At 40.6% G+C, this 27,791-nt stretch overlaps 1 protein-coding gene across 6 annotated transcripts in view; it reads left to right on the forward strand.

Annotated features, from left to right (window-relative positions):
- The window catches only part of ESD (esterase D), a 52,273-nt gene that overhangs the window by 13,311 nt on the left and 11,171 nt on the right, over positions 1–27,791 (forward strand). The window contains exon 3 of one of the 6 annotated variants that reach the window (XM_027649018.1): positions 10,094–14,803. The exons of 1 other annotated variant lie outside the window; for it this stretch is intronic. In XM_027649018.1, the coding sequence (XP_027504819.1) occupies positions 10,094–10,893 (800 nt within the window). In that variant the 3' untranslated portion in view covers positions 10,894–14,803. 4 more of the 6 variants (XM_027649027.1, XM_027649060.1, XM_027649037.1 and 1 more) reach the window with 4 other exon arrangements.

The following is a 27,791-nucleotide window of genomic DNA, read 5'->3' on the forward strand; positions in this document are numbered from 1 at the left end:
CCTGTCAGCTGATTTCTCCTATGATATCCTCCAGAGTCACTGATGGAAGATAGCCTGTTGAACTCCTAAGATGTTCTAAAAGCAGGCTGTGGCACTGTGATAAGGGCTCTCTTTTCTGGCTGTTCAAAACTGGAATCTGTGTATTTCACAGCATTCAATCCTGCTTTTATGTTGAAAGTAAATCACATTCACTGGGAAGACTTGTTTCTTTTTGGCAGAACATTGCCCTTGTCATCATTTTGTATTTGATCTGAGTTTCGAAATGTCAAATTGACCGCTACTGCTAGGATCACAGACTGAGCTGAACTGTGAGTATCCTGACAGAAATACTATTTGGGTTTAGTTCTCAGGTGCACTGAGTAAGCAGTGTAAATTTCTCCTTACAAGCACAGAAGTACCCAGAAGTTTTAGTTTGAATGTCCACCAGTTAAAACCAGCATTGCCTTGCATATCACTACACGACATGAGGAGATCCCTCCTGCATTTCTTGTTGCAAGGACAGTTTATGTATTAATTCTTGATTTTCAAGGTGCTTTGTGACATTTAGCAGAAAGATAACCCTAGGAATTATGCTATAGCACCCATAGATACCTGTAGATGGGAAATATGGGCAGATATGATTTATCCCTTTTTCGTCTCTTCTTCAACCCTGCCTTCTAAATGTGACCAGGGCATTGACTGACTCCATAGAAGAGCAGTTCAGTCAGGCTGAAGGGCATTAGCCACAGGGTGGGCAGTGAAACATAAAGTACAGCATCCTGAATCACGATTTGCAGACTAGTGCAGGCCTCTAAGCTGCTTCTCATTCTGTTTTTCCTTCCAAATTATCCATCACATCAGGGCATCTACCCCGATAACTCTCCACCCATTGCTTCAGTCTCCTCGTATAATTAGTGGTAAGCTGACCATTTGCCCAATCAGCAGCCTCTGCAAGCAACCGCAAAAGAAGGCATGGAGAAAAAAGTGGGACATGGTCTGAGGTCTACAAAATCCAGAAGAATTACAGTTTTGGTTATCTGTGGCCTTCAGATGGAGTGTGAAATTGTTGTGAAAAAAAATAATAATTAAAAATTTTATCTGATAGTTACATTCATTCTTCTTTTAAACTACAAAACAAGGCCAAGTAGCACTGCTGAAGAACTCTCAGAGATACCAACAGAAATCTATTCCATTCAGTGGAGGATTAAGGCAGAGTTCAGTAAACTATCAGCACTCAACAAGTCACATCACGTAATAATTTAAAGCCCACAGTTATAAAAACTGGGATAGTAGAGGATCTTGTCACTTAGAGTGCTCCAAGAGGCATCACGTTGGTTGCTTATGGTAGTGGAATATCTAAGATCTTTCCACAATTTCTAGCTTATTGCTGTGATAAGTTTTCTACTGTGTGTGCAGCATGTATAGCAAATAATAAATTAGCCCTGAGGACCCCTCAGGAGATTCACAGCTAAAAAGACAGACTGATAGTGTGTGATCTAGGAGGATCCTGTAACAAAGGTATGGTATTTCTTTTTTTTAAAAGCATAATTATTCCCAAATCTATTGTCCTAGCAGGCAGAACAGGGAACATTGTGAAGCCATCCAACACGGAATACAGAGAGGTCCCACGCTAAACAGAAGGGATATTACAGGTGGCTGGAGTTGATCCCACACAGAGGCACTTTTCAGATTAACATATTTACCTAAGCCAGTGACAACCATAAATTTGTAACTTCTTTTGAGTAGAAATTAAACCGTTACTACAGAGAACTTAAAAGCCACATTAACTGAGTACACAGAACAGGAAAAGGGTGTTTAACCTGCTCCGCTTCATTTTGCTGAGCCACAAAACTAGTAGTCTTAAATAGAATGAGAAGCACGTTGTCCTTCTGCACAGAGCTAGGCTGAAAACCGGCAGAATCTCTTGCAATTTTTCAGACTAAATATTCAGCTCTTTACTCATTACTTCTAACCACCACAGATGAAAGGGTTACACAGCTGACGTCAGTCTATGTTCCCTGGAGGAGAACATCAAGCCCATCTCCCTTCCAACCCTCAGCTGATGGCAGGATTGTAACTGCTGTCTGTCTTTCTTGGACTTGGGCTCTGCTCAGCCAGCATCCCCTGGGCAAGCTGCTTTGTTGGCCTCCTGTCCAGGTTTAGCCAGACACCATCTTACTATCTACTCTTTCCAGGCTCAGGGACAGTGATAAGTCTCAATCTCACCAAAGACCAGACTGCAAGAGGACCAATTTCATCTCAAATATGATGTGGCAATGTGGTACCAAAACACTGCTGAGTGACTCCTGTAAACATTTCTTTGTCCCATGTCTAAGGATAGGCTAATTTTTCACATGGGAAACACAGAGATGGTGCTTTCTCAGGTGGCTCTACATGGGATGATAGTATTCTCCTTACTGGGAATCAGGTTGAGTGGGTTCCTCAATCAGTAAAGAGGAAAAGGATTTTTAGGCTGTCTCTATTATTGGCTTTTAACCTCCTGGATATCCTGGAGCTAAACCGCTCTATCTGGCCTTCTGCTGCAGAAGCAGGCCTGGATACCTTCTTGTCTGCCTCTTCTTTCCTGTACATGCATTTATAATGTCTTGTATTTACACAATAATCTACACAAGGCAAAGACATTTACTTCTTGTCAAAAGGTTGACACCCTTACCGAGTCTAGGGCTGGGGTCTTCTGACATCTTTCTCAAGGTTTAACATCACTAAAATATTCATGATAAGACCATGAGGTCTAACAAAAAACAGTAAAAAGAAGGTTAATCAAATCCATGGCACACCTGGAGAAGAAAATGGCATGTATTACACGTTATTTTCTTCTTGAGCCATATCATACAAGATTCTATTTACTCGGCAGTTTGGTATTTCTGACTTGTTTAGAAAAAGTTATGTGCCCCTCAGTAGATATAAATGCTATAGTAAACAAGCAGATTGAATGCAAGAATGTGTCATCTAAAAGAAAATTTCTGTATAAATTGAGAAAGTCTTTTAATTTTCTGAGGTTTCTACATATTCTTTCTATTTGCTGGCCCTAGAGGTGAAGGTTTTACCTGCAGGTGTTTCATACAAGCAGTATGCTAACTCCAAGAAGGAAGACTTTTACTCTACAAAGACAGAATCACTGCAGAGCTTCAGTTAAAATGAGGCAACATGCAGTCACATGTCGAGACGGTCATTACCTGGGAATAACTACGAGCATGTTAGGAAACAACTAAAATAATTAATGTTCAAATGAGGTACCAAGACTAGCTTTCGGATGTGTGACTGCCTCTCTGCTTATGAAACACCAGACCAGGCAGCACAGCTTTGTCCAACAGTTTCTTATCCCTTGGAGGCTTCGCCTCTGCCCACTCCAGTCAGCAGACAGTGAAAGCAGCCTGTGCCAGCCTGTGTGGGCACTAAATTAAGAGGGTTTTGTTGCAATAACAAGACTTTCTCTTTCAGCTCATTCAGTTGAAACTGCTGGGATCTGTTCACCATTGCTCTCTGCTGCACACATGAATGACATCATCTGAAATCCCCAGTCCCTGGATCGTTTTTCAAAAGAAATTTCTTCAGGACATTAATAAACCTTTATTTATTTTTTTTCTAACTGTTTGATAAGTGTAGACTTCTATATGCCTCTGCTACTCCTTTTAGAGACTGAGTAACCATATTACACAGAGGGATAACAACTTCTCTCACTTTGAGATCTCTGTGAGAAGCCAATAAGCATGTTGGCAGAAGCCTTAACCCAAACCAAAGATAATTTCACTAGCTGAAAAGCAAAGACTGTGTTTGTGAAGAGGCTCGACTGGAAATTACTATGCAAAAGGTCTGGAAAATCCAACGAGAAAATAAGAAGGACCAGACTAAACGAGTCCTGCAGCACAACTAACAAAGAGGATTTGAGGTGTGTATAAGCAGGAAAACCACTTAAAGTCAAAAGCAAAGAGACTGCTTCCTGCTGTTGGATTCTTGCTGCCTTTGGGCTGTTTGCACATTTTATAAGTGAATAGGATTATACCAAAGCAGCAAGCGACTCCATCAGCTGTTGCCTCTCTCATAACTGACCCTGCTCTGAGCCCTGGATTTCTAATCACTTAGGTCAAAAAAGGGGTACCTGTCCTTCATTTCTTGCACTGTCCTCCTGGTAATTCTCCTCTAATCCCATTTTTATTTAATTTATCATCACATCCCTATAAATTAATCTGGAAAGACACATCTCTGCTCTTGTAAGAAATAGGCTTCAGGAGTGAGGACATAAATGAGAAACATATTAGGAAGACACAGACTTCTCTGATTTTGTTTTTCTGAAGTGAAATAGATGATTTATGCCATAAATGATCAATTACAATAATTTTCACACATAAATGGAATTTAATCTATCTTCTACTAGGCTAAATAATATGTTTCCTTAGAGATTTTCCAAGCTGCCAAGAACAAAACCATTTTAAAATTAATAGAGTAAACCAAGTATTACCTGGCACCCCCTATGTGAAGTTAAATTTAAACTAGTTTTCCTTTCAGTTGTATTAAATAGAAGATGTGTGACCAAATAAAGTGTTCCAAGGAAAAGACACAGAAAACCACCTGTGTGTGCCCTTGAATAAAGGACTAAATTTAGTTTATAAACAGTGATATGGAAAATGTCTGGACTCACTCTGATTCCAGTCCTATGAGGACAGCCTCTCAGGATGCAGAAAGGAGACAATACTCCACCAGCATTATGACTCACTTAGCTCTCGAAGAAATCCATCCGAAACAAGCATTATGTGGGGATTTGTGAGAGAAAGCTCCTCACCCACTCCTGCCCCCACCAACACATGTACCTACTGTTAGGGAAGAATTCCGTGCTTGTCTCACACGTGAGAAGAAATTCTAGCCCAGGACTTTGGGGACACTGCCACACTGACTAGGAAAGGTAGAAGTTTTTTAACATTCATGCTAACTAGATGCAGCCTCAGATGGTGATTCTCAGTCCACCCAGAGCTTTTCAACATCCCCCCTCCCCAGGTGGAAATTTCTGCTTCTGCACTGTCACCCAGTAGCAAACTGTACAACCTTGCCATTGAAAATGTGGCTGGCACTATTTTGGCAGCAAAAAATTATAACAGTGAAAGGTTTGCCATGACTGGAAAGGAATTGATTGGGAACATTTTCAGGTGCATGCAGAAAAGACAGCTAAGTGTTTGCAGCTCTGGGGAAATGATGACTCCCACACTAGTGAGTGCCAAACACCAAGCAGAGACATGGAGCCAGATTGAGTGGCTCTTCTGCAGATGTTTAAATGAAAGTAGCTGTGGTTAAACTCCAGCTCCTGATATAAGATTCAGGCATATTTACATCCTGGATACTCAGGGGAGGACGCGGTCCATGGTCCTCCCTCTGCAAGTAGCTGACTGTGGCTTGCGTTCCTAGAGCAAGCAAACACACACCATGGCAGCCCAAATGAATAAATACTATTTTGTGTGGTTATTTAAGTAAAAAATATCAAAAATAAATGTGCAACAAGGAAATTTTCATACAATATGAAACTGAGAGTATGCCTTGTATGACTTGGGATGTAGCAGGCAAGTGTACATGGACTACTGTTTGTTGTTTGAATGTGTAGATGTACCAAAGGACAACATTTTCTGACTACAAAAAGGCATCAGATACTGGGCATGGGCCTTTATAAAGAAATTAGTACTGCCACATTGGGCTGCTTGAAGGAGAGACTGGTTTCTCCAAGCAGAAATCCTTTCAGATTCAGCGTCACAGCACACCTCTGTGCAGTGGCCCATGAGCTGGCCTGTAACCTGATATGTCTGAATCAATGTGAGTGCTAAAACTTCAGATGGGGAGGTTTTTTTCTGTTTCATGAGAAGGCAAACCAAGGTGCCAAATTTTATTGAGAAATATTGTAATGACGTTTCAAAAAGGTGATTTCTATCCCTTGGACATTTATCAAGGTACATGGTATTAAGGCACATGGTATTAAGGCTCATTTGAATTAAAATAATTTGAAATGGATATATGTGAGGTGAAAGCATGTGACTGACAGGTTCTGCTTGAAGGAAACTTCACAGAAGGAACCTTGATCTTAACAGTTCACCCTAAGTAACACAAGTGTGCCATCCTGCAGGGCATATTGTAAATTCTAGCTTTAATTTATTGATAGCCTCAGCAGCTCAAAGCAGCTGCAAACCCAGTTTACCTGTCCAGCTAAAGTGGTTTTATGGCTGTTGTATACCTCTGAAGTCAGCAATGTGTTCCACTAAATCAACCTTTGTCAGTTTTACCAGGCTTTTTGAGAGAACAAAAAGAAGGATGCCATTGCTTTACTTCATAACCTTTGGTGTTTTCAAGAGCCTTTTGTCGTTCTGAAATTGTTCCCAAATGCTTGAGGTTTAATGCAGGATTTATTACTGCTCTTTATTGTTTGGGATCTGTTGTGTGGCTTATTAAAATCCCTAGTTTGAGACAGCCACCTTGTATAAATCAAGCTGTATAAATAAACCACCTTGTGCCAGAGGAACATAATATTTAGGGTTTGTCCACAAGGGAAAATGTTTAAAGTGGGAATGTCAACTGGAAATGGAGTGGCTAATGTACCTTCAGAGCTTGGATGGATGCTCCCATTCCATGCTGAATGCTTCCTCGTGCCTCAGTTTAGTTTGTTTTGAAAGCCAAGAAAGATAAACCATAAAAAAGCCCTCAGTGAATAACTAGATTTTTTGCAGACCGACTTTGGGCTGGGGGGAACCAGGAACATGGAATGGGCAGGGTGTGGAATAGCTGTTCTATTACAGCCCTATCAAGTTTTTTCATCCAGATCTTCTGTTTGCACATGCTCCATTTCCCAAATATGTGTTTGTCCCTACCTGGTAGCACTGCATGACCCTTTCTTGTGAAGCTTATTTCCTTCTTATGACATTTGAATGCTCAGGCACCATCTGTATCTTCTTAAACATCCACAGTCACCAAGAGCAGGGATTTGGAAAGCAAGAACCATAAACGAACAAGGAATTATACTTCTGAAACAACAAGATGAAATACATCACTGAGCTTCAACTTTTAAAGAATTCATTTGGTCAGCTGCAACAATGTTAATGCAAATTATACCAGGACTTTTTGTTACGGATTTACAGGTTTGATCTTGACCAAACCTCAGTGATGTATGGGTGATATTCTTGGCCATGTGTGATGCTTCCTAAAAATTCTATCATAATAGTGGATGTGGATTGCACATGGAAGCTCCTTTATTTACAGTTTAAACATGACTGCCTTTGAATTTGATCCCTGGGTCCTCATGGGATTTGCTATACTCGTGCTGCAGAAGCCAAAGACCACCTTTTGAAGAGGGACAAACTCTGCTCCTTTCAGGAAGGGAGCAGTAAGTTTAGTCCCTGTAGAGATAGGAAAACAGAAAAATGGGCTGGAAGTTTATTTATTCCATGCACGATTGCCACGATATAATTTGTGGGATCCCCTGCATCAGCTGAACTGGGGTGTATACAAAAAGCAGACCACAGCTGTTAATGTTCTTTGCCACTGAAACGTGGTACCTCTGCTGTTTTCAAACTATACAGTCCTCTTACCTGTGGCTGTAGGGGAAAGATGCCTTGAATGGTCACTCAGAAAAATTTACATGACTAGCAATGCCTTCTACAGTTCTGATGGGTGCAGGACTTTTGTGCTTGTTAATGGAATGACAAGGAAATGTGGAAACTTCAGCTGCAAGCTGAAGCTCATTTCCATTTTTTAAAGCCAGAAATCCGGGTTTAGATGCCAGTCTCCAGAAGCTGCTAACAACAAAACAAAGTAGTTGAGGATTTGCTGCTCTTGTGTTTCAGGTGAGGAGTTGTAACTGACTTAGGCCCTTTACTTGAAAAAGCGTGCAATTATGCTAAAATTTTCTTCTTTCTAGTGCTGCTGCCTCTGCACTCGCCTCCTCATGCAGCTGAACCATAAGGTAGTAATGAAAGGCATCTTTTAACTCTGTCAATACCATTGTTTATTTTATCTCTGCAGTTCACACTAGGTCTTTGAAATATAAAAACAGCCTTGCTGTTATCAGCACAGGGCAGAAGCAGACTGGAAACTTGTAGTATTGCTCTGACTAATGCTGTGTCTTCATGCAGCTGAAGTTTAATGCTGGAAGGCACTGTGTGCCTTCATCACCCCTTCAACTCATCCTAAAAAAGAAAAGGAACTTCAAAGCATTCCTCAGTTCCCTGGAGGTGCTCAGCACCACAGGTTACTCAGCTGCAGCTGAGCAGTCTGGCTTCTGCAGGTGACCTCTTCCTCCATGCTGTCAGTCAGATTAACTTGACCTTTTTAGCCAGAAGCTTTCCTGGAGTCACCTGAAGTTTCTGTCAGCTCAACACAGAAGGTGCCACACACTGCACAAGTTTGCATATAAGCCACTGGCTTCTCCTAGTGCAAGTTCAAGCATTTAGAGCTTGTGCAGCAGGAGCAGAAAGAGTAATACCACAGGCTCTCCACCAGCTTCTGCCCTGGGCAGATAAGAGCAGCACTTTTCTAAACTGGCCTGAGACATTGCCATGACTCAGTTCAAAGTTGCAAAGCTAAATTAAGCTACAGTGTTCTTAGAAAAATAAAGGTCTTTGTAGAAGTTCCAGAAGCACCAAAAGACTGAAGCATTTGAAGAGAATAGTAGTTTAATATTATTATTACTGTTATTATTATTTTCTTGTATTGAGCCTGTACTCCACAGCCTTCCTCTAGGACTGGAGGTGTTGCGCTGGGCACTGGAAGTGTGTGAAATGAAGAGATAGTCTATGCTTTTAAAGGGCTCCCAGTCTAAGCACCAGAGTGGGAAGAAGGGAAAGAGAGGTAGAGGAAGGTTCCATTGAAAAGCTGATGTTTCAGAACTCATCTGTGAACCAGTAGGGACATTCTTGGGCATACACTGAACAAAGTAGGGCACATTATCCTCCTCATATCATAAGAAATTCTTCTCTAATTAATGTTTTTCTTCCTCATAAGCCAAATACAGCTACTGGGATTTCTGTTAAAAAATGCAAATGGAACTGAAGCTCCCAGATTATGCTAACTTTCCACAGGAATCAGACTCCTAGCTGCTTTTATCCAAACAGGGCTGCATTATCACCCCCTGCTTCACAACTCTACTTCTGCTGTCTTCACAGCACATCATCCCTTTCACTGTCTGAACATTACCTCTCATCGAGAGACAGCATGGAGGGGAAGAGACAAATGCTGAAAAAAGCCCAAAAGAAAAACCAAAGAAACAGCAGCTGTTTGATTTTGCCCAGGCACTAGGAGTATTTGCAGGAAGTCCCTGAGGAAATGACTGAGTAGGTTGAAGCAGACAGAGCAGTCCAAGGAGAATGGACTTCATCCCCTTGCCTTACCATTCATGACAAGGCAAGGATGCAGCACATGCTTCAGGGAAAGACAAAGTTTGCATAGCTGTGCATTGAGAGGGCAACCTCCAGCATTTGGCAACACTGTGAAAGGACCTTTGCAGTTCTGAAATGAAACCACATCTCAGGCTGCCTCATATTGGTGTCTCTCAGGGTTTAACTTGTCCCCATTGTTCATTGCCATTTCCATTGCCATGGAAAGTTTTTTTTAACATTTAGACTACACTGACTGTATGGAGATTACAGGAAGAGAAGGGAAAGACCCAATGAAAGATTACTTGTAGACCTAATATAAAAAATTATCTTTTTCCTGACACCAGGATTTCCCAGCCTACACAGAAACCAGTACCAGAACAGTTCTAATCCTCTACTGTGAAACAGTCCAAGATCACTCTTAAGTTACTTCAGAAAAGAAAGACAGTATCATCTGGATCATAGTTCATAAAAGCCTTTGCAAAGGTGGCAGGAACCAAGACGCAAGTCTGGAGATCATTATAAGGGGGCAAAATTCAAGAATTTAAGGACTTATGCTTTTGTGGCTACCATGTGTCATGGGACAGTTGGATGTAAACAAACGTATTCTGCCTGTGGCTGAGGTAATATGCTAAGATCACCTCAGCCAGAGGTAAAACACAGGTAGATGTCTGTTTATTTTATTCTTGGAGACTGGAAATGTTGTTTTTCATTATTGTGTTTAATCTCTTCTTTCTCTGATCCACCTTCAGGTATCTCCATGCCTATACCCGTCTTTGGACTACAAGATAAATCTAAAGTGTTTAAGAATTGCAGCTGCTTACTTGCAGATGAGAATTTTGTTCTAGTAGGCTCTTTTGTGGCATTCTTCATCCCTCTGACCATCATGGTAGTCACTTACTTTTTAACCATCAAGTCGCTGCAGAAGGAAGCTATGCTATGTGTGAATGACATTGGCCCAAAGACCAAGTTTGCTTCATTTAGCTTCCTCCCTCAGAGTTCCCTGTCCTCAGAAAAACTCTTTCAGCGCTCCTTGAATAGAGACATGGGGACTTCTGGGAGAAGAACCATGCAATCCATCAGCAATGAGCAGAAGGCTTCCAAGGTTCTTGGCATTGTCTTCTTTCTGTTTGTTGTGATGTGGTGTCCATTTTTCATCACCAATGTGATGGCTGTAATTTGCAAGGAGTCATGCAATGAAAAAGTCCTTGGAGGACTCCTTAACATATTTGTTTGGATTGGTTACCTTTCTTCAGCTGTCAACCCACTCGTATATACACTGTTCAATAAAACCTACCGCTCAGCTTTCTCTCGTTACATTCAGTGTCGCTACAAGGAGGAGAAGAAACCTTTCCAACTGATTTTAGTGAACACTATCCCAGCACTTGCATATGATTCCAGCCAGCTCCAGCTAGCACAAATGAAGAGTTTGAAAAAGGAGGCAAAAATGATGGCTAAGGATTACTCAATGGTCACAATAGGAATACATCGTTTGGATGGTACCTCTAAGGGAAGTATCAGCCCAGGGAACGAAAAGGTTAGTGGTGTGTGATGGCTGGCAGCTGCCATGACAACCACCATGTGTTTGCTGAAAATTTCACCTGGCTGGGAGAAGCTCTGATTGCTTAGGAAAATCAGCCCTGTTCAAGAGACTTTCCAATAACATCATACACTCCTCATATTACCCTGTGGATGAAAAACAGGGTTTTAATGGTATCAAATGTGCAATTTTTTTTCATACAGTACTTTGGCTGTTTTAAGCACAGGCTTTATTAAACTTATTTTTTTAATATTCTAAAGGATATATTTCTTAAAGAAAAAATGCAATTTCTGGTACTATAATATGGGCTGTGAAGAAACTTATGCATTTCTTTTCTCTTTGCAAATGAAAGCTAAGCTGTCCTTTGATATTCTTGCTGAGTAGGCTCCAGCTAGTTTGTCTTGCTACAATCAAGTTTTGTCATCATTAACTGAATGAGCACTTTACCAAATTTTAAATAAAATGATGGTTAATTTGCTAATATATATTTAAAATAAATTTTAAACTATTAAAGAAAATCTATTAAAACTGCTATAGATTAATTATATGGGCATTTTTTTAACTGTTTTATGGTTATTTTTTCCTCTGAGTAACCATTCTGAAATGTCACTGGGCTTTTCTGCCGTTTGTTCTGTATTTCAAGTTAGGAATCTTCAGAGAGAAATTATACTTAAATGATCCTTTGTTTCTACCACCATTTGTAATCTTCATTTTATGTATTGTACTTTTTTTCTGTTCAAAAATTTCATGTGTTCATGTTTCATGTGTTCAGCTTAAAACTTGAAAGTAATATTTTCAAAAGTAATTATTTGGATTGATTCCCTGCTCCTTCCCACTGGTGTTGTCAGGGAAGTAAAGTGAGAGAAGACTGGAAAACCAGGTAGAACATTGCTAAATAATTTCAGAAACTGTTCCAGGTCCATGCCTCTGTTCAATTCTAACAAAGGCTGATTTAAGTTATGTCAGAGGAAGTTTTGCATGAGTAAAGCTTTCAGTAAAGGGTTGCAGCAGATCATCTCTCATTGTTTTTGGTTTAAAAAGGCCATTTTGAAGAATGTCCTCCTGGTTTTGTTTTAGGATTTGTAGGGCTAGAATTATTAGAAAACTGTTAGTTGCTAAAAATTGTTTTCCCTAGTTTTGCTGTATTGCTGTTAAGGCAGATTGCTCAGGAATGGTCAGTAACTTGCACTACTAGGACTCAGCCTTAATGAAATATGTATGGGCAAATGGGGCTCTCTTGAAGTATAACAGGACTTTTAAGTGGCACTGTATTCCACCTGCATAGTTCCAAGGGCAGAATACATTCCATAAAGAACATTGACAGACATGCCTAGTCAAGAAACTCCTTTCTTTTGGGCATCACAGCCAATGTCACTGAAGCCAGTGGGACTTCGCTGCAGAGAAGAAATATAAATGTTGCATTCACTGACAAAACTTAAATCCAAGCATTTGATTCATTCCATGAATTTTGCAGCCATAATCTCATTAGAACCAGGATGTATTCCAGTTTCTCTGGAAAAAACACTGCCCATCCAGAAACCAAACTCCAATACCTTTATCAGCCCTTCCCTTGAACTTTTCAGTTTTCACAGAACAGTTACATTTCCACTAAGTCAAAGAAAGAGAAGGACAGAGAGAAACTGAATCTGATTGTAGCCTACTAGCTGGGAGTCTTTGGAAGAACATTTTTAGCTTAAGATACTGATCTGTGGAAGACAAGTTCTTAAAAGTTGGCTGGGTATTTGACCGAATTCAAAGAAACCAATTTTGTTGTTATATATACAGTATACCTAAATCTGACAGTTTTATGAGCCCTTTCCTCCGAAGTGGGATAGTCAGAGCCACCATGCACTGGTCATACAGGAGCTCTGCATGCCTATGGTGACGCTGACTCATTCCACAGGCCTCAGCCTCCATCTCTGGGTCTAAGTGTCATGCTGTAGCCCCGTTGCAGTGATGCATGTCATCTATCAGCTCGCGGTCATTAATGGCTTTCCCCTGGGAACAGGCACCTCAGGGAATAAGTAGGCAGTAATAAAACCAAAGGTCTTTTGTGAGCAGAGGTCTGAGGCTCAAGATCTGCCACCAAACCAGATTGCCTTCATATGATGATAGGGGATTGAAGGCCTTTAAACTCGTGTGTGAGAGAAGAAACACAGAGGCTTCCACCAGTGGAGGGAATTGCCACATTTTGTGTCTGTCTTGATGCAAGTTTCTCTGGCCTTGCAAGAGAAAGAAGTAGATGGGGACAGCCAGCTTTTGTGTCTTACTGCCCATTTGTGCCAGGGAACAAAGCCTACCTGCATACTGTATGATGCATATGGCCCTGCACTTCTCCAGGGCTCAATTCCTCCCAAGACTCCTGGGGCTCCAGTTGCTGGTCTGCGCAGTCTCCTTCATCAGCTTGCACTTGGTAAACTGTTATTGAACATTTAACAATCACAGCTTATGCTCTCCGCTTACTGTCTGCATTTCACCCATGTGGCAGAGCAGATCAGCTCTCTTTCATTTCACTTTCTGTTCCTCTTCCATAATGTCAAATTGCTCAGGTTGCAAATACTGACAGGGAATACTTCACTACAATCAGAGAGAGTTTCAATTACTGGCTTGAGGTTTCATTAGAAAATGACTCTGAACAATCATTTTTTTTCCAGCTTATTAAAATAAAACCTATGTTTTGGACCTAAGAGGATTGACAGCATTTCTTTAATTGACAGCTGGAGATAAAGTAACACTTATCTTTTGCTTAGAAACAGGGATAACTGATGCCTGACATTTTGGTTCTTTGAGCACTCAGGAGGTTTTATTGAGTGATCACCAGCTTTTGCCACCTGAGAAGCCTCTCAAAGCCAAGAATGCACAGCAGTTAAAGACCAATATCTCCAGCTCTTTATGGACATTTTTGACAGTTTAGTGAGGCCTGATTCTGTCGTCTTGCACCAAAATGTTAATGGATTTTTGTGCAGTTTGCCTTAGTAAGGATGACAGTCAGGATCTGAATTTGTTCTAGGCTCCATACCAGATCTACAGGAGGTTGTTCATCAGTAGATAGCAATTAATAGACTCATTATGCTGCAGACAGATGACAAAGTTCAGCTGTTTTAAACCAGGATTTACAGCACTGGGCCCACACTTGGGATGAACACCACGGTTTAGTATGACTAGCTTCAGAACAACACTTCCATCTTGCAAAAAAATGTGTTTTCATTACACATCAGACTGGAACAGAAATTTTTATAATTTTTCAGTTAAAAAAAAAAAGAGAAAACATTCATTCATACAGATTAGTTCAGAGGGTTAGGGCCATCCCTTACCTCACAGGAAAAGCGTGCTGAGTCAGTCTGTCATATCTGCATCCAAAAAACCCCACTTCATCTGAAAAAAATTTTAACCAACAATTTTTCAAGTAGATCGACATTTTATTACTGTTAAGACTGTATCTGAAAAATGTCCAAAGACATGAAGCTCACCATGTATCTCCTAAGCTGGTGTGCATCCTTTATACACTTCAGGGTAAAAATTCCTATGTATGTATCCCATCCAATCAACCATGCACTGTACTTATATAATTATTGACAGTGAGATGCATTCTATTTTGAATACATATATGTTTGCTTATGTAAATACATAGAGAACAACATTTGCTGTATTTTGTAATGTTAATGTAAAATGGTGTTCCAATGCTTTATTGTTTTGTCAGATCCCACTGCTAGTAAAGCAGATTAAAATATTTAAATGCCATCAGTTTTTTTATAAACTGGAGGTTTATCTTAAGTAGCTAATTTGATTTGGTTTTATTTTTTCCACAAATACTCAGTACAATATCTGCTGAAGGCTAAAGCAATTTTAAATATTTTGCTGGACAAAAGGAAATTCTGCATGTTGCAGAATTTAACTGTCTCATTAAACTGGTCCAAAATGAGCCATTGTAATAATTCTCTTTTTCCAAGGACAGCCATTCTTCTACTGAAGTGGTACACTCTTCAGGTAAGTACAAAGAGCTAAAAACATTTCAGTCTCAGAAACAGCACATTTGCAATAGTAATAAGCCAATTAAATTTATTTCACTAGGAAGTAGGACTATAAGTTTAATATTAATAAGCAGCTGTATCAGTTTGCATGGCGAGGTTTTAGTAGTGGGGAAGCTACAGGGATGGCTTCTGTGAGAAGCTTTCAGAAGTTTCCCCCCATGCCTGACACAGCCAATGCCAGCTGGCCCCAGGACGGACCCATAACTGGTCAAGGCCAAGCCCAGAAGCAATGTTGATAGCCCCTCTGGGATAACAGATTTAAGACGGGGCAGGGGTGGTGGTGGGGTGTGTGGAACTGCACCACTGAAGCCGGAGAGAGGAGTGAGAATATTTGAGAGAAACAGCCCTGCAGACACCAGGTCAGCGGGGAAGGAGGGGTAGGAGGTGCTCCAGGAGCCAGAGCAGAGATTCCCCTGCAGCCTGTGGTGCAGACCATGGTGAGGCAGCTGTGCCCCTGCAGCCCATGGGGGTCTACGGGGGAGCAGAGATCCACCTGCTGCCCGTGGAGGACTCCATACCAGAGCAGGTGGATGCCCAAAAGAAAGCTGTGACCCCGTGGGAAGCCTGCACTTGAGCAGGCTCCTGGCAGGACCTGTGGGAAGCCAGTGGAAAGAGGAGCCCACTCTGGAGCAGATTTGCTGACAGAACTTGTGACCCTGTGGAGGATTTACGCTGGAGCAGTTGATGAAGAACTGCAGGCCATGGGAAGCTCTCATGTTGGAGGACCGTCTCCCGTGGGAGGGACCCTCGCTGGAGCATGGAAAATGTGAGGAGTCCTCCCCCTGTGGAGGAAGGAGCGGCAGACTCAATGTGTGGTGAACTGACCGCAGCCCCCACTCCCCGTCCCCCTGCAACACTGCAGGAAAGGAGGTAGAGAAATCGGGAATGAAGTCAAGCCCAGGAAGAAGGGGGGTCGGGGGGGAGGAAGATGCTTTAAGATTTAGCTTTTATTTCTCATTAGCTTACTCTGATTCGATTGGCAATAAATTAAACTAATTTGCCCAAGTCGAGTCTGTTTTGCCCATGACAGTAACCGGTGAGTGATTTCTCCCTGACCTTATCTCGACCCACGAATCTTTCGTTGTGTGTTCTCTTCCCTGTCCAGCTGAGGAAGAGAGTGAGAGCTCCCTGCCAGGGCCAGCTCACAGCCACAGCAGCGCATACAGCGCGGCACAGCTGCACGGACATCAATAAGGCCCGGGTCACAGGACCACAGTGCCATCTATGGGCGGTATTTCCTTTCACGGAGAGCATGGAAATCAGAAACCCCAAATGGATTTTGATACCTTTTCATTTTCTTCATCTTAAAAACAAAATAAATATATTCCTCCAATTGAGGAATACAGCATACTCGCTCTTGCTTACAATTGCAATGCATATCAAAGTAGTACAACTATTAGTAGGTAATCCCTTCAAAACCTTGCTCTAATCTAAAGGTTTTATCAAGCTTCATAATGTGTAGAGAAAAGCACACAAAGGCATATTTTTCAGAAGCTATCAAATGAAGGGAAACAAATCGTTCTAGCTGCAAACCTGTGAGGCACCAACAGGATGAAATGTGTCAGATAAAATCCCTGAATTGAAAATCCACTCAGTTTTACCTCAATAACACTAGACTACTGCATGTAGGGTCCAGTGTATCATGATTTCCTATATTCTTTTGAAAACTCCTTGCCAGATTTACCTATTTCTACATAATTTTCACTGACCATTGAAAGGCAGTACATTTAGCTTATCCATCTGGCACTTCAAGACATAAAAGCAAAGATATTTGGAAAAGAAGATACTTAGTCTACATAGTATAATCTTCTGAGGGAACTCCTTGAAATATGACAAAAAGGTCTTTGGAAATTTATATAGCACAATGAAGTTCTTTGATATACCTGCAGCTTTGACATGTGAGACCTGGAAAATAGGCACAGCAATTAAAAAACCTCCTTGATGGAATCTGGCTATGCTGGATTAAATTATGATCACAGACATACCATGTTACCTGACCCAAAAAATAGTTCTGCAAACCGTAATCAATTATGTCTAAAGTTATTTGACTACATATAAGCTTAAAATTTTTCAGTGAGATTGAAATCTTCATTATAGGATAAAGAAAAGCTCACAAGCTCAATAGTTTTATTCAAATTCAGTGTGCCAGTTTACAGTTGTAAAGTTCTGCATATTCTTAATATTTGCAGGACATCAGTTGTGAGTAACTGCATCTAAATTGCTTGGGGTATGTCACTGTGCAAACAGTACAAAGCCATGTAAAATAGGTGACAGTTATAGTTGTGTTAATATTTTAACTACCAAATTAGTATCAGAATGAAAAATTTAAAAATTTAACAAAGAATTGTAGGTGGTTGTGAAGAAAAATTGGAGTTCATCACGGCCGCGCACTATAAATTTTTAAGTGCTGGACTTGCTTATATTTTATCTAAAATGTGCAAGGTTATTATATTTTAAATATGACTACTTTGCTATCCTGGATGTGAAAAGAGTGAGTAGAGAATCAGATCTGGGATCTTTTCTTAGGAGATCTTAACATATAAGCAGAAATACTTTTTTTATTATTATTATTATTATTATTATCTGTGTTTACTGAGGACATGTGGGAATGGTCCTATGTCAGCAGACTTTCTTATGGTCATATGTCAGAAGATTTGCCTCAAGTCAACTCGTCAGTAAAAAAATAGTGAGATAGTGAAGCAAAAGAGAAAACCATACAAAGATTATGTAAGTAACATAAACCAACCTATGGATGTATTCTCTGAAGAGAGTCAGTATGCATGTGCATCAACACAGTCCCTCATCAAGGGCTCGACAGAAACTAACCAGAATTTAAGACAGTTTCTTGTCAGTATAATCGGTGTTCACCATGGGGGCAGAACATCAGTGACTCTTACAGGGACCTCCAGAAAAAAAATATCAAAAGTGACAGTGTACATAGTGGAGAACTGATTGCAAAGACCATGTAATACTCTGTGATGGCTCTGAAAATGGCAGGTGAAATTCAAAGTAGGAAAAGTTAGGTGATTTTTTTTTATTTTTTTTTTAAATTAACTCTAGCTTTTCATATCGAATAATATGCTCTAAGCTGAACATTATTACATGGGAACAAGATTTTTGTGTAATGGTACTGTGGAAAAAAATGATCAGCAATAGTTAGAAAGTCTGCGGATAACTGTAAAGGGTTCATAGAAGGGCAACAAAGATAATCAATTATATTGGTAAATATCTGAATAGATTAGGACTCTTAAAAAATTGGGCCAGTTCATGAAGCCATTGAGAGCTCTTTAACATAGAGGTGATAGACATTTCTAGTCAGAGAACTGAAGGGATCTCAGACTGCTAGATGTTAGTGGGAGCTACTTGCCAAATGCTTGTGCTCTTCCTTCTACCAGTTCATTTTCAGAATGGGGTGTTGGGCTGCATGGACCTTTGTTCTGCCCCACTACTGTTGCTCTTCTACTAGATTTCAAATGAAAAAGTGATCTGTATGTGAATTTAATTAAGTAATTCCCCATTTTTCTGTTCCTACTCTTCCATATATACTTCTGCAAGTGCATTTGCAATTGACATAAAAAAATCTCAAGGAGTTTATTTGCAAATTCTTAGGTCACAATTCACTGGTAATAGAAATATTAGCATTTTGTGAGTTCACTGTTATTCTTCCTAAGTGTTCTGTAGCAGTAGAAAAGATTGCAAGTCTCAAAATCCTTAAGCACTTATTCACTGCTCTCAGGAACCCAATAATAAAAATTATGTTCCTGCAACCATAAAACTGCTGTAGGAAGTGGAAGCAAAGAAAACAGTAGTTAAAATGATGGTTGCTGAGTTTCCAATCAAATTTACAACATGTTTGTTTTGTAAAGTCTCTGCTGCTGAAATGACAAATATGTTTGGGTGATCCACATCTCTTTTTAGAAAAAGTGAAAAGTGTGCAAGTTGAAAAACTTATTTTTTCATGGAGTCATTTAGATTGGAACTGCTGGGGTCACCCCATTAAGTGTCCAGACCTAAGCCAGTTGACCCAGCACCTAAAGGCAATGGAAAGGCAGTCTAAAACTAATATTTCAGAAAAGTGGAAAGAATCACTCTTTGAAATTGCCTGCTGAAGTTCATCTTGAAATCCCACGAGTATAAAATAGCTCCATTCACAATTAGCAGCAGCTATAATGCAGCCACATAACAGTGCTTTTCAAAACTAAATATTTGAGTCTGATGGGACTAAGGCTAAGCCTGGAGATGTTGTATAGGAAATAAACTTCCCACTGTACAGGGACTATTAACAGTCACATTTAGGGTCCTTGAGAGAAACACAGATTCTTTGCTGAATGGAGCTTTTGAACAACAACCATCGGAAAGAAGGTGAAAAGACTGAACTGTGCCATCTTCTAATCTGCCCCAAAAGCTGGCAGCTGATGAAAGAGAAGCATACTGTAACATTTTAAGTGAGGTTTCACCTTACAGACCTACATCTGAGGAAAAAAGAAGGGCGAAAGAGAAACATGTTAAACAGATTACTGCAGTCACTGTCAGACTTCATTCATAGTTATTTATTCTCACAATTTTTTTCAGGAAAAGACAACTACTGCTGGGACTTATTTGCTGATGGGCAACTGAGGCATACAGTGAGATAAAATTGGCAAAAGAAGCCACTCAATGAGGTAGGAGCAGAACCCAGGACTTAAAAGATAAGAGTAAAGGTACCCTCCCTGTAAGCCTCTACTTTCCAATGCTTGGGAAATAAGAGATTTTCAGAGGACATCTGGGAATCTGCAATTCTTATTGATACATGAAAAAAAATTCCTAGCAATGCACGGTTATTGCAATTAAGATTTATGTGTTTTAAATGAGTCAGGTTTACTTACTTTAGGTTTGTAGAACCAGCAAAAATATGGAACACAAGTGGTTTATAAATACACTTTCTGAGATGAATTACAGCAGTTTTGAGACCCTGAATAACCCAAAGAAAGCCACATTATGCCAAAATTCCTCTTTGACACTTCCCAAGAGAAAAAAAAAGGTAATCATTTGGGAAGCAGCACACAGGGGCCTGAAAATTTATCTGAGGCATTTTAGAAATTGGCTTGTGAAAGAGATGGAACTATTCAGAGCGAAACAAAGGTGGGAAACCTCAGGATTTAGAGGTAGACTAATCAACAGTTACTCCACCAAAGTATTTGGAATTGCTGCATATAACTATGCATAAAGTAATAGATGAAGTTTCCACATGAGCAATACTCATCATGGCTGCACTCTGGAAATCTGCATCTCTGTTCTCCACAGAAGAGAAATGTAGAAAATCCTTTTTTCCCCCTTTTGTCTTGTAGACAGCGAACCCTTCAAATCAGAAGGTTTGCTTCAACAGGTTTTTGTGCAGTGCTTTGCATTGTGGACCTGGTCACTGTCAATGGCAATAATCTCTTTCCCTTTTTTTTCAATGACTTATCAACAATGCTGAATAACTTTTCCCTTCCTTATTGCAAGTTGGATTTTTTTCCTAAACTCCAAAATATGTTTCTGAACTGAAGTCTCTTCTTTTCATAAAGTTCTATTATCCTTCTCTCTTTATTTCTGTTACTGCAAGGAGTGCAATAAACTGGTTCTATTCTTAGCTACATATATCATATTGTACTCCATCTCATCATCCAGGTCATTCATAAGGACACTAAACAGTCTTGTCCTTCGTATCGATCACTCAGGGGTGTCACTCTGCCAGCTGGACTCTGTATTGCTGATCAATACTCTCTGAGCCCATCAATCCAGCCTATTTTCCACCCACCTTATTATCCACTAATCGAGCTCATATTTCTCCAATCTTGTTAAAAGGAGACAAGGGGACTATTAGAAGTTCTTTCAAACCCCTTGCTAAAGTATACAACTTCTACTGCTCCTGCTTTGTCCACTGAGATGGAATTCTCATCAGAAGGCAAATAGACTGGTCAGGTGTGCTGTGCCCTTGGTAAATCCATGTTGTCTATCTCAAATTGCCTTCTTGTTCTTTTTATACCTGTAAATGGCTTCCAAGAGGATCTATTTCATTATTTTCCTGGGGATGGTTGTAAGGCTGACCTGCCCTTAATTTGCTTGATCTTCCTACATGCCCTGTTCTGGATAATACTCACCTGAAGGGACAACTTCATTGGTGAGGACCGAGACAAAAAAGCACCACTGTCTACCTCATTCTTTTCCATGGTCTTTGACAGTAGCTCCCCTGTTTCACTGAGCAGTGGGCCCACATTCTCCTTAACCTTCCTTTTGCTGTCAATGTACATGAAGAAACTTCTTATTGGCCTTCACTTCTAGTTTCACTCCCAACTGACCTTTGGCTTTCCTAACTCCATCCTCGCATGCTTTAGAGATATTTCTATATTCTCCCCAGGTAGTTCATTCCTACTTCCACTTTCTGTATGCTTCTTTTTTGCAGTCAGCACAGTCAGGAGCCTTTTCTTCATCCCTGCTGACCTGTGCTCAATGTTCTGCCTAGGGAATGCACTCACTTTGTGCTTGGAGGAGGTTGTCCTTTACCTGCCAGGGCAGACTCCCATTGGACCTGACCAATAACCCCTGTTTTCTCTCCTGAAGTTCAAGGCTGTGACTCCATTTTTTTCCCCCACTTTTAGACACCAGTTATAACTAAATAATCCCGTGTATTAGTGACTGCAAACTTGTTCCCTTCAAGGCTTATTCTTTTCTGAAATTTCAGTTACTCAGCCTGAATCAAATTAAATGAGGACATTCAGAAGACAGTTATATTTTTTTTAATTCAGATCAATCAAGTTTTTTGCTAATTCTCTTCAAATCTGTGGCCTGAATTGTACTCCAAGACCAAGAAAGAAAGTCTACTGTAGTTATATTAATTCAAGGCTCATGTAAGGATCAAGAAATCCTAGGAATGCCAGCTGGTGCTGCTCATCTTAATTTGTTCCCTAAGACCTAAAGAATAGCATGTATGTCTTCTTGGAAAGACAACAATAAGCCTAAACAAATGGTATTTATGCCTCCACCTCTCCTATTAGTAAGATGAGCCCTAATGTTCTACTAAATTATTTATTGGCTGAAGTTGAATTTAAATTTGTCCTTTGGCATTTGCTAAGTCAGATATTAACTATTATATTTCTCTTAGCCAATATCTTTACTTAGCTGCAATTACACCTCAAATTTTACTTGAATATCTCAATTCAAAATAACAGCTTTAAAGGCTCCGTAAATACATGAGATATTTAAAACTGTAGAAAAATTTCTCAAACAAGCAGAATCTTCATAAGTTCAAAATTAATCTCTACTAGAAAAAAACGGAAAACAAAAGACAGTACAAATACATGCAGTTAATTTACTATAAAAAAGCAAGACTGCTTAATTTTTAATTGTAAAGCATTAAAAGAAAAAAACTTTCTGGCAGAATTATCAGATGCATCTTCCTCACTGGATTTAGTATTAGTTGTAATAAGCAAGTATTACTAATAGTTCTTACATTACTGTAATAAAAGAAGCATGCTTGTTTTCCACCACCCGCCTCCCCTCAGAAAAGATTTTAGTAATTTAACTGCTCCAAGAATCAATAATTTTTTTTAAAAAAATTAACTTTTTCTAATTTCTTCTCACAAATTACTTGCTTCTGCAACTGCAAATTCTCTGTGGATATATATTTCCCACAGTCTCTCTGCAAAGAGGGTTCGTGAACATGCTCAACCTCACAGCTGCTCAGAGCTATCGAGGCCATTCCAGATCACCAGAGCAGTGCTGCAGAAACATCAATACAAGATATGGCCAAATTAAGGAGAAGTCAGGGGAGCTATGTAACTTGCATTACAGTGCAAGCAAGACCAAAGGACAATACTGTTTCCCAAAAAGACCTATGGACTCAAATGACAAGTCTCTAATGAACAAAAAAGAAGTAATGAAATCAAGAAATGGAGCAAAAGAGAAAAAGACCTCAATGTTTGCAGATAAAGTAAGTGAGTGTGTATAGATTCTAGCCTCTGCTTTGGATTTTGTTGAATAAGAAGCACATTGGGCAAGCTGAAGAAAAAAATAAAGAACTGCCTTGAAGGGACAGCAGTTAATGACATGACAAGTTGCACCCAGGTGAAATCCTGATGGTATGGGAAGAAAGAAAATAAACTTCAGAAGATCTGTCTTCTAAGACAAAAGGTAAGATAGATGGATATGGTAAAGAAAAGGAAACAGAAAAAATAATCAATAACAATGAAGTGGTAGAAAATTCTCTTCCCTGTGCAGACTTTCTCCCTTGAAAAGCTAAAGGCTTAAAACAGGTTTTGTCAATACAGTCACCTGAAAAAATAGAGAGATTATACTATTACCACCCATATATGTTGCTTGGAAATGACCAATAGAATGGTATAAAGCATAGATTTACAGAATCACAGAATATTCTGAGCTGGAAAGGACCCACAAGGATCACTGAGTCCAACTCTTAAATGAATGGCCCATACAGGGGATCGAAACTGTAACCCTTGCTGTAATTAGCACCAAGTTTTAACCAACTGAGCTAATAAGACAATTTAAGAATTTTTACAAATACCACATTGAAATCATAAATGGCTAAATTATGAACAATCTCTATCAAGAACACTGGAAAAGTTCTTTACAGAAAAAAACAACATACAAATAATATCCTGGCAAAGTGGACTGTGAAGTGTGAATTCAGTGCTCTGAATAACCAAAGTGAAAATGAGATCACATATAAAAAGCTGAGAAAACAGTACTGAAAAGCACTGGCAGGAGGAAGTTAATAACTACTATCCTTAATTCAGACTATCACAACAAAAACATTGGAAAAGTGTGTACTCAGATGCTGAGGGAAGGACTGTACTTTCTGAAAAGAAAATGGGAAAGGAAGAATTTGGTGCTATGAGCTTAAGACATAGGTTGCTTGCCTACAATGTGAAAGTTTCTTGCTGGAAGCTTTACAGCAAATGTGTTCGAGCGGGTTGAACCTAACACTGTGTTTCCCCGAGTACAGAAAGGATGGTGAAAAGGCATAAACCCTTCTGACAGAATACGAAGACTTTCTTACTAATGCCAACAGAAATTCTAGGTACATGATGTGAAATCATATCACTGGATTAGATCAGTGGTAAAATATGAGAAAGCACTAAAAATAGTAGAAAACACTGTCTGTGTAGGAGGACCTCACAGAAAGTATGTTGGAGTAGTATGCATTGTATACAACAATAATGTAATATGTAAAGCAAGAATCCATAAGCCAAAAGATTTTCCAAAGTGAGTATACATCTTTCTTTTAATATTCTTATTTCTACTGGTTGCCTTGCTGTACTATATGAGAAGCCATTTAATGATGAAGGAAAGGAAGCCTGTTTCACATCTGGTATTTTTTAGAGAATCTGAAATGATAGGCAGAATGCTAACAAAATGAATTCACAGGTGAGAGGTTCAGACATTGTATCAAAGGATACAGAAATGGCATTAATATTAAACAAATGCACATAACCAGAAAGATCTAACCACAGCACAGAAGAGATTGTACCAGTCTGGCTCCCTCTGTCTTACACTGTTCTTGACACTACCCCGGTGTGTCAGCTCTGTGCCATGAAAACAGCTCTCTGGAGGGCTGTGACACAGCTCTCACATTACATACCTATGTATTTACTTTCACTCATTTTTGATTGCAAATAAATAAAAAAATAATGCCTGCAATGGAGACGTGGGGAGGCCAGGTAAACTCGTCAGCAGACTACCATTTGTATCCTTCTGCATATGTCACTGAAACGGGAGCAAATAGGACAGAGCCTATCTAAGGGACTTGGGTAGGAAGAGCAACATAAAAATCTTATCAGTATCACTGCCTGAGTTAGTCAATTTTTATACTGACAAGAGAGAAATAAATAGCTAGAAACTATTGCAGATACCACAGAAAAGGAGATGTGCTTAATGAGAACTGTCTATATATCCAAGAGAGAAAACAAACTGGGTTAAGTTTAGCTCAAATAACTAACAAGGCAATATCTTGCTAGAGAGAGTAGGGTATTAAGAGAGATACAGAATGCACACAGAAAGAGATGGAAGGAACAACCTGAAGATCATCATGGCTAGGCTTCACCAACGAAGATTTGGGAAAGACTCTACCCACATTTGCTACAAGCGCGCTGGCGGCTAAAGAGGTCTATCTCACAGCAACATATACAGCACTAGGAACATGCAGCACAAAGATAATATACACTGTATTTATTTATAGATACATGCAACTGTAAGAAAAATGTCAAAATATGTTTTGTAACTGTAGATATGACCTGCTTGACAATTTGTTTTTCCAGCTAGTAGCTTTTCAAAGGAAACCTATCCACACAAAACTCATCCGTCTTCAATCCTTGTGTGCTATTAACAACATACCGGATCACTAAAATCAAAATTATTTTACAACTCTGTCTTGCTGGGTATTTTTTCATTTCACCTCCTTTTAGCAGCAACACAAAATCTAATCATCAGTTCCAGAAACTGAAGGGAGTTTAATGTACTGCAGGGTACGTTCAAAGTAAACACATATTCCTTCATTAAGAACTACGCTCATAGAAGAAGAATCTGTTTAATATTTATACCCCATCCATAATCACATACACGGAGTTAGCTACTTGAGAGTACATCTGTTGAGAATGGTCGTTCTTTTTCCTATGCCACAGTCATGCCTTTTTTTAATTGCTGATTTTTGGGTCATGCCAAAGAGACTCGGGTTCAGTTCCTGACTTTCCAAAAAATTTTCTCTGTGAACTTGAATGAGTCACTCATTATCTAATCTGCTGTACACTGTCACTGACATCTTTGCAAAGTTATTTACCAACTAAAAATTTTAGTGTTTTGTACAAGTGCAAACAGCTGCAGAAAGCAAAGGGTCACCTCTTTTGCCTCAATTCTCTAGTCACAAAACTGGAGAAAATACATCCTTTCATCTTTGTAAAGAGTTTATTTTATGCAAGCATACATCATATCATCATGATCATGGCTAGGCTTTGCGAACGAAGATTTGGGAACGGCTTTACCCACATTTGCTACAGGCGTGCTGGGGCTAAAGAGGCCAGTGTGAGATAGACAAGATCGACAACTTTAAGAGTGCTAGAGAAATACAAGAAGAAACACAATTTAATTTGATTAATGGCAACTTAACCCCATCTTGACAAAATAAAACTGAGAAAAGGAAATCTAAACAGCTCAGAGACAGAGTATTTGTACCAACTACATCCAAGCAGAGAGAGACAAGACAGCCAAGCTGCTCTGGAAGGCAGATTGTGTGGCCCAGGTCTAAGGACCGGTAGCTGCAGTCCAAACAGATCTGCCAGGGAAGAATACAAAGTTCTGGGGGTACAAAATTGTCGGTACTGTGCCTTGCTGGAAAAAGGGATCTAAAATACAAAGGGAATTACTGTCACATTGGCAAAGTAAAGACTGCAAAATGTTATGGGCAAAAAATAGTTGCTGCCAGTGCAATACATGGTTCAAGAGGGAGAGAGCTTTGCTGAGGACACTTTTTGACAACTGATAGGCACATTTAACTGCAAACCATCGAACAAACAAACAAACAAACAAATAAATAAGAAATTAAAAAAAAATAAATAAAAGAAGAAGAGACCAGACCCTCTAACAGCAGAAAGTGAGATAATTTGGGTTATGAATAAGATGGAAACACTACCAGTTGTCTGCTTTACTTTGCTATCTTGCAGGTAAGGTGTAAAATACCTACACCAGAATTTGGGTCCATTATAAAAAAAATTAGCAGGCTGCCAGGTGGCAGCTGCTATGAAGACCTCTAAAATACTGATGGGAGGTAAAACATTTAGAACGTACAGACGAAGCGGCTCAGGCCTTTTGTCTGCCCCTGAAGAGGGACAATGACACTAACAGAAACACTTGCTGCTTCGAATAGTCCACTATTATTAGATTCTTTGGATTAATTTTTTATTTAATTCTTAATTTTTTTTTTACTGCTCAGTATATTCTCCTTCGGAGCCGCCAGGGCCACCTCTACAGGGCGGAGTCTCGGGGGTGCTCCTTACCCAGCTTCCCCTCCCCGGCGGCCGCACCGCCCCCCGCACCATGGCGGGTGGGAGGCGGGGGCAGGGCGGGGGCACCGGGAGGCCGCCTGCGCGCAGGGGTCGCCCCTCGCCTCGGACCGCCAGCGCTCGGGCCCGCCGCCCCGCCGCGGTAAGGGAGCGGGGGAAGGGGCCGCGGGCCGGGCGGTGCGGGGTGGGGAGCGCGGGGCGGCCGGGCCGGGGCCGCGCTGCGGGGAGAGCGGGCGGCGGCAGCAGCAGCGGCAGGGCCGTGCGGGCCCGGCCGGCAGGAGGCCGCGGGGGAGGGATCGCTGTCCCCGAGGGCGTGAGGGTGGAAATGGAGGCACAGGAGAGCGCTCAGGGACAGCGGGCAGGACTGGCTGTGTGGAAACGGAAAGGGGCGTCCCGAGCCGAGCTGAGCCGGGGCCGGGGCCTTGATACTGCTTCAGCCCCTCTAGCTCGGTGCTGGGGTGGGTGTAAGGCACTGCCTGGTGGGCACCCCTCGGCTTCGGCCCCGCCGGAGTGATAGAATACAACGATCAGCCCCTGAGGGCTCTCCGTGGTGCGTGTCTTTTCTTGGCCGGTGCCCCACAGAAGCGCACAACTCTTAGGGATGAAACGCTTTCGGTTTGACGTTTGTTACCTGGTGTGATATTACCTGGTTTCTCCTCAGGATTTTCTTGTATACCTACCCTGGCAACCAGTGACAGGAGCCGAGGGAATGGCCTGAAGTTGTGTAAGGGGAGGTTTAGGTTGGATATTGGAAAATGATTCTTCACCCAGAGGGTGATTGGGCACTGGAACAGGCTCCCCAGGGCAGTGGTCACAGCACCAAGCCTGACAGAGTTCAGGAAGCGTT

Source organism: Corapipo altera, unplaced genomic scaffold, assembly GCF_003945725.1.
Source record: "Corapipo altera isolate COAL_440 unplaced genomic scaffold, ASM394572v1 0, whole genome shotgun sequence".
Classification (NCBI taxonomy): domain Eukaryota; kingdom Metazoa; phylum Chordata; class Aves; order Passeriformes; family Pipridae; genus Corapipo; species Corapipo altera.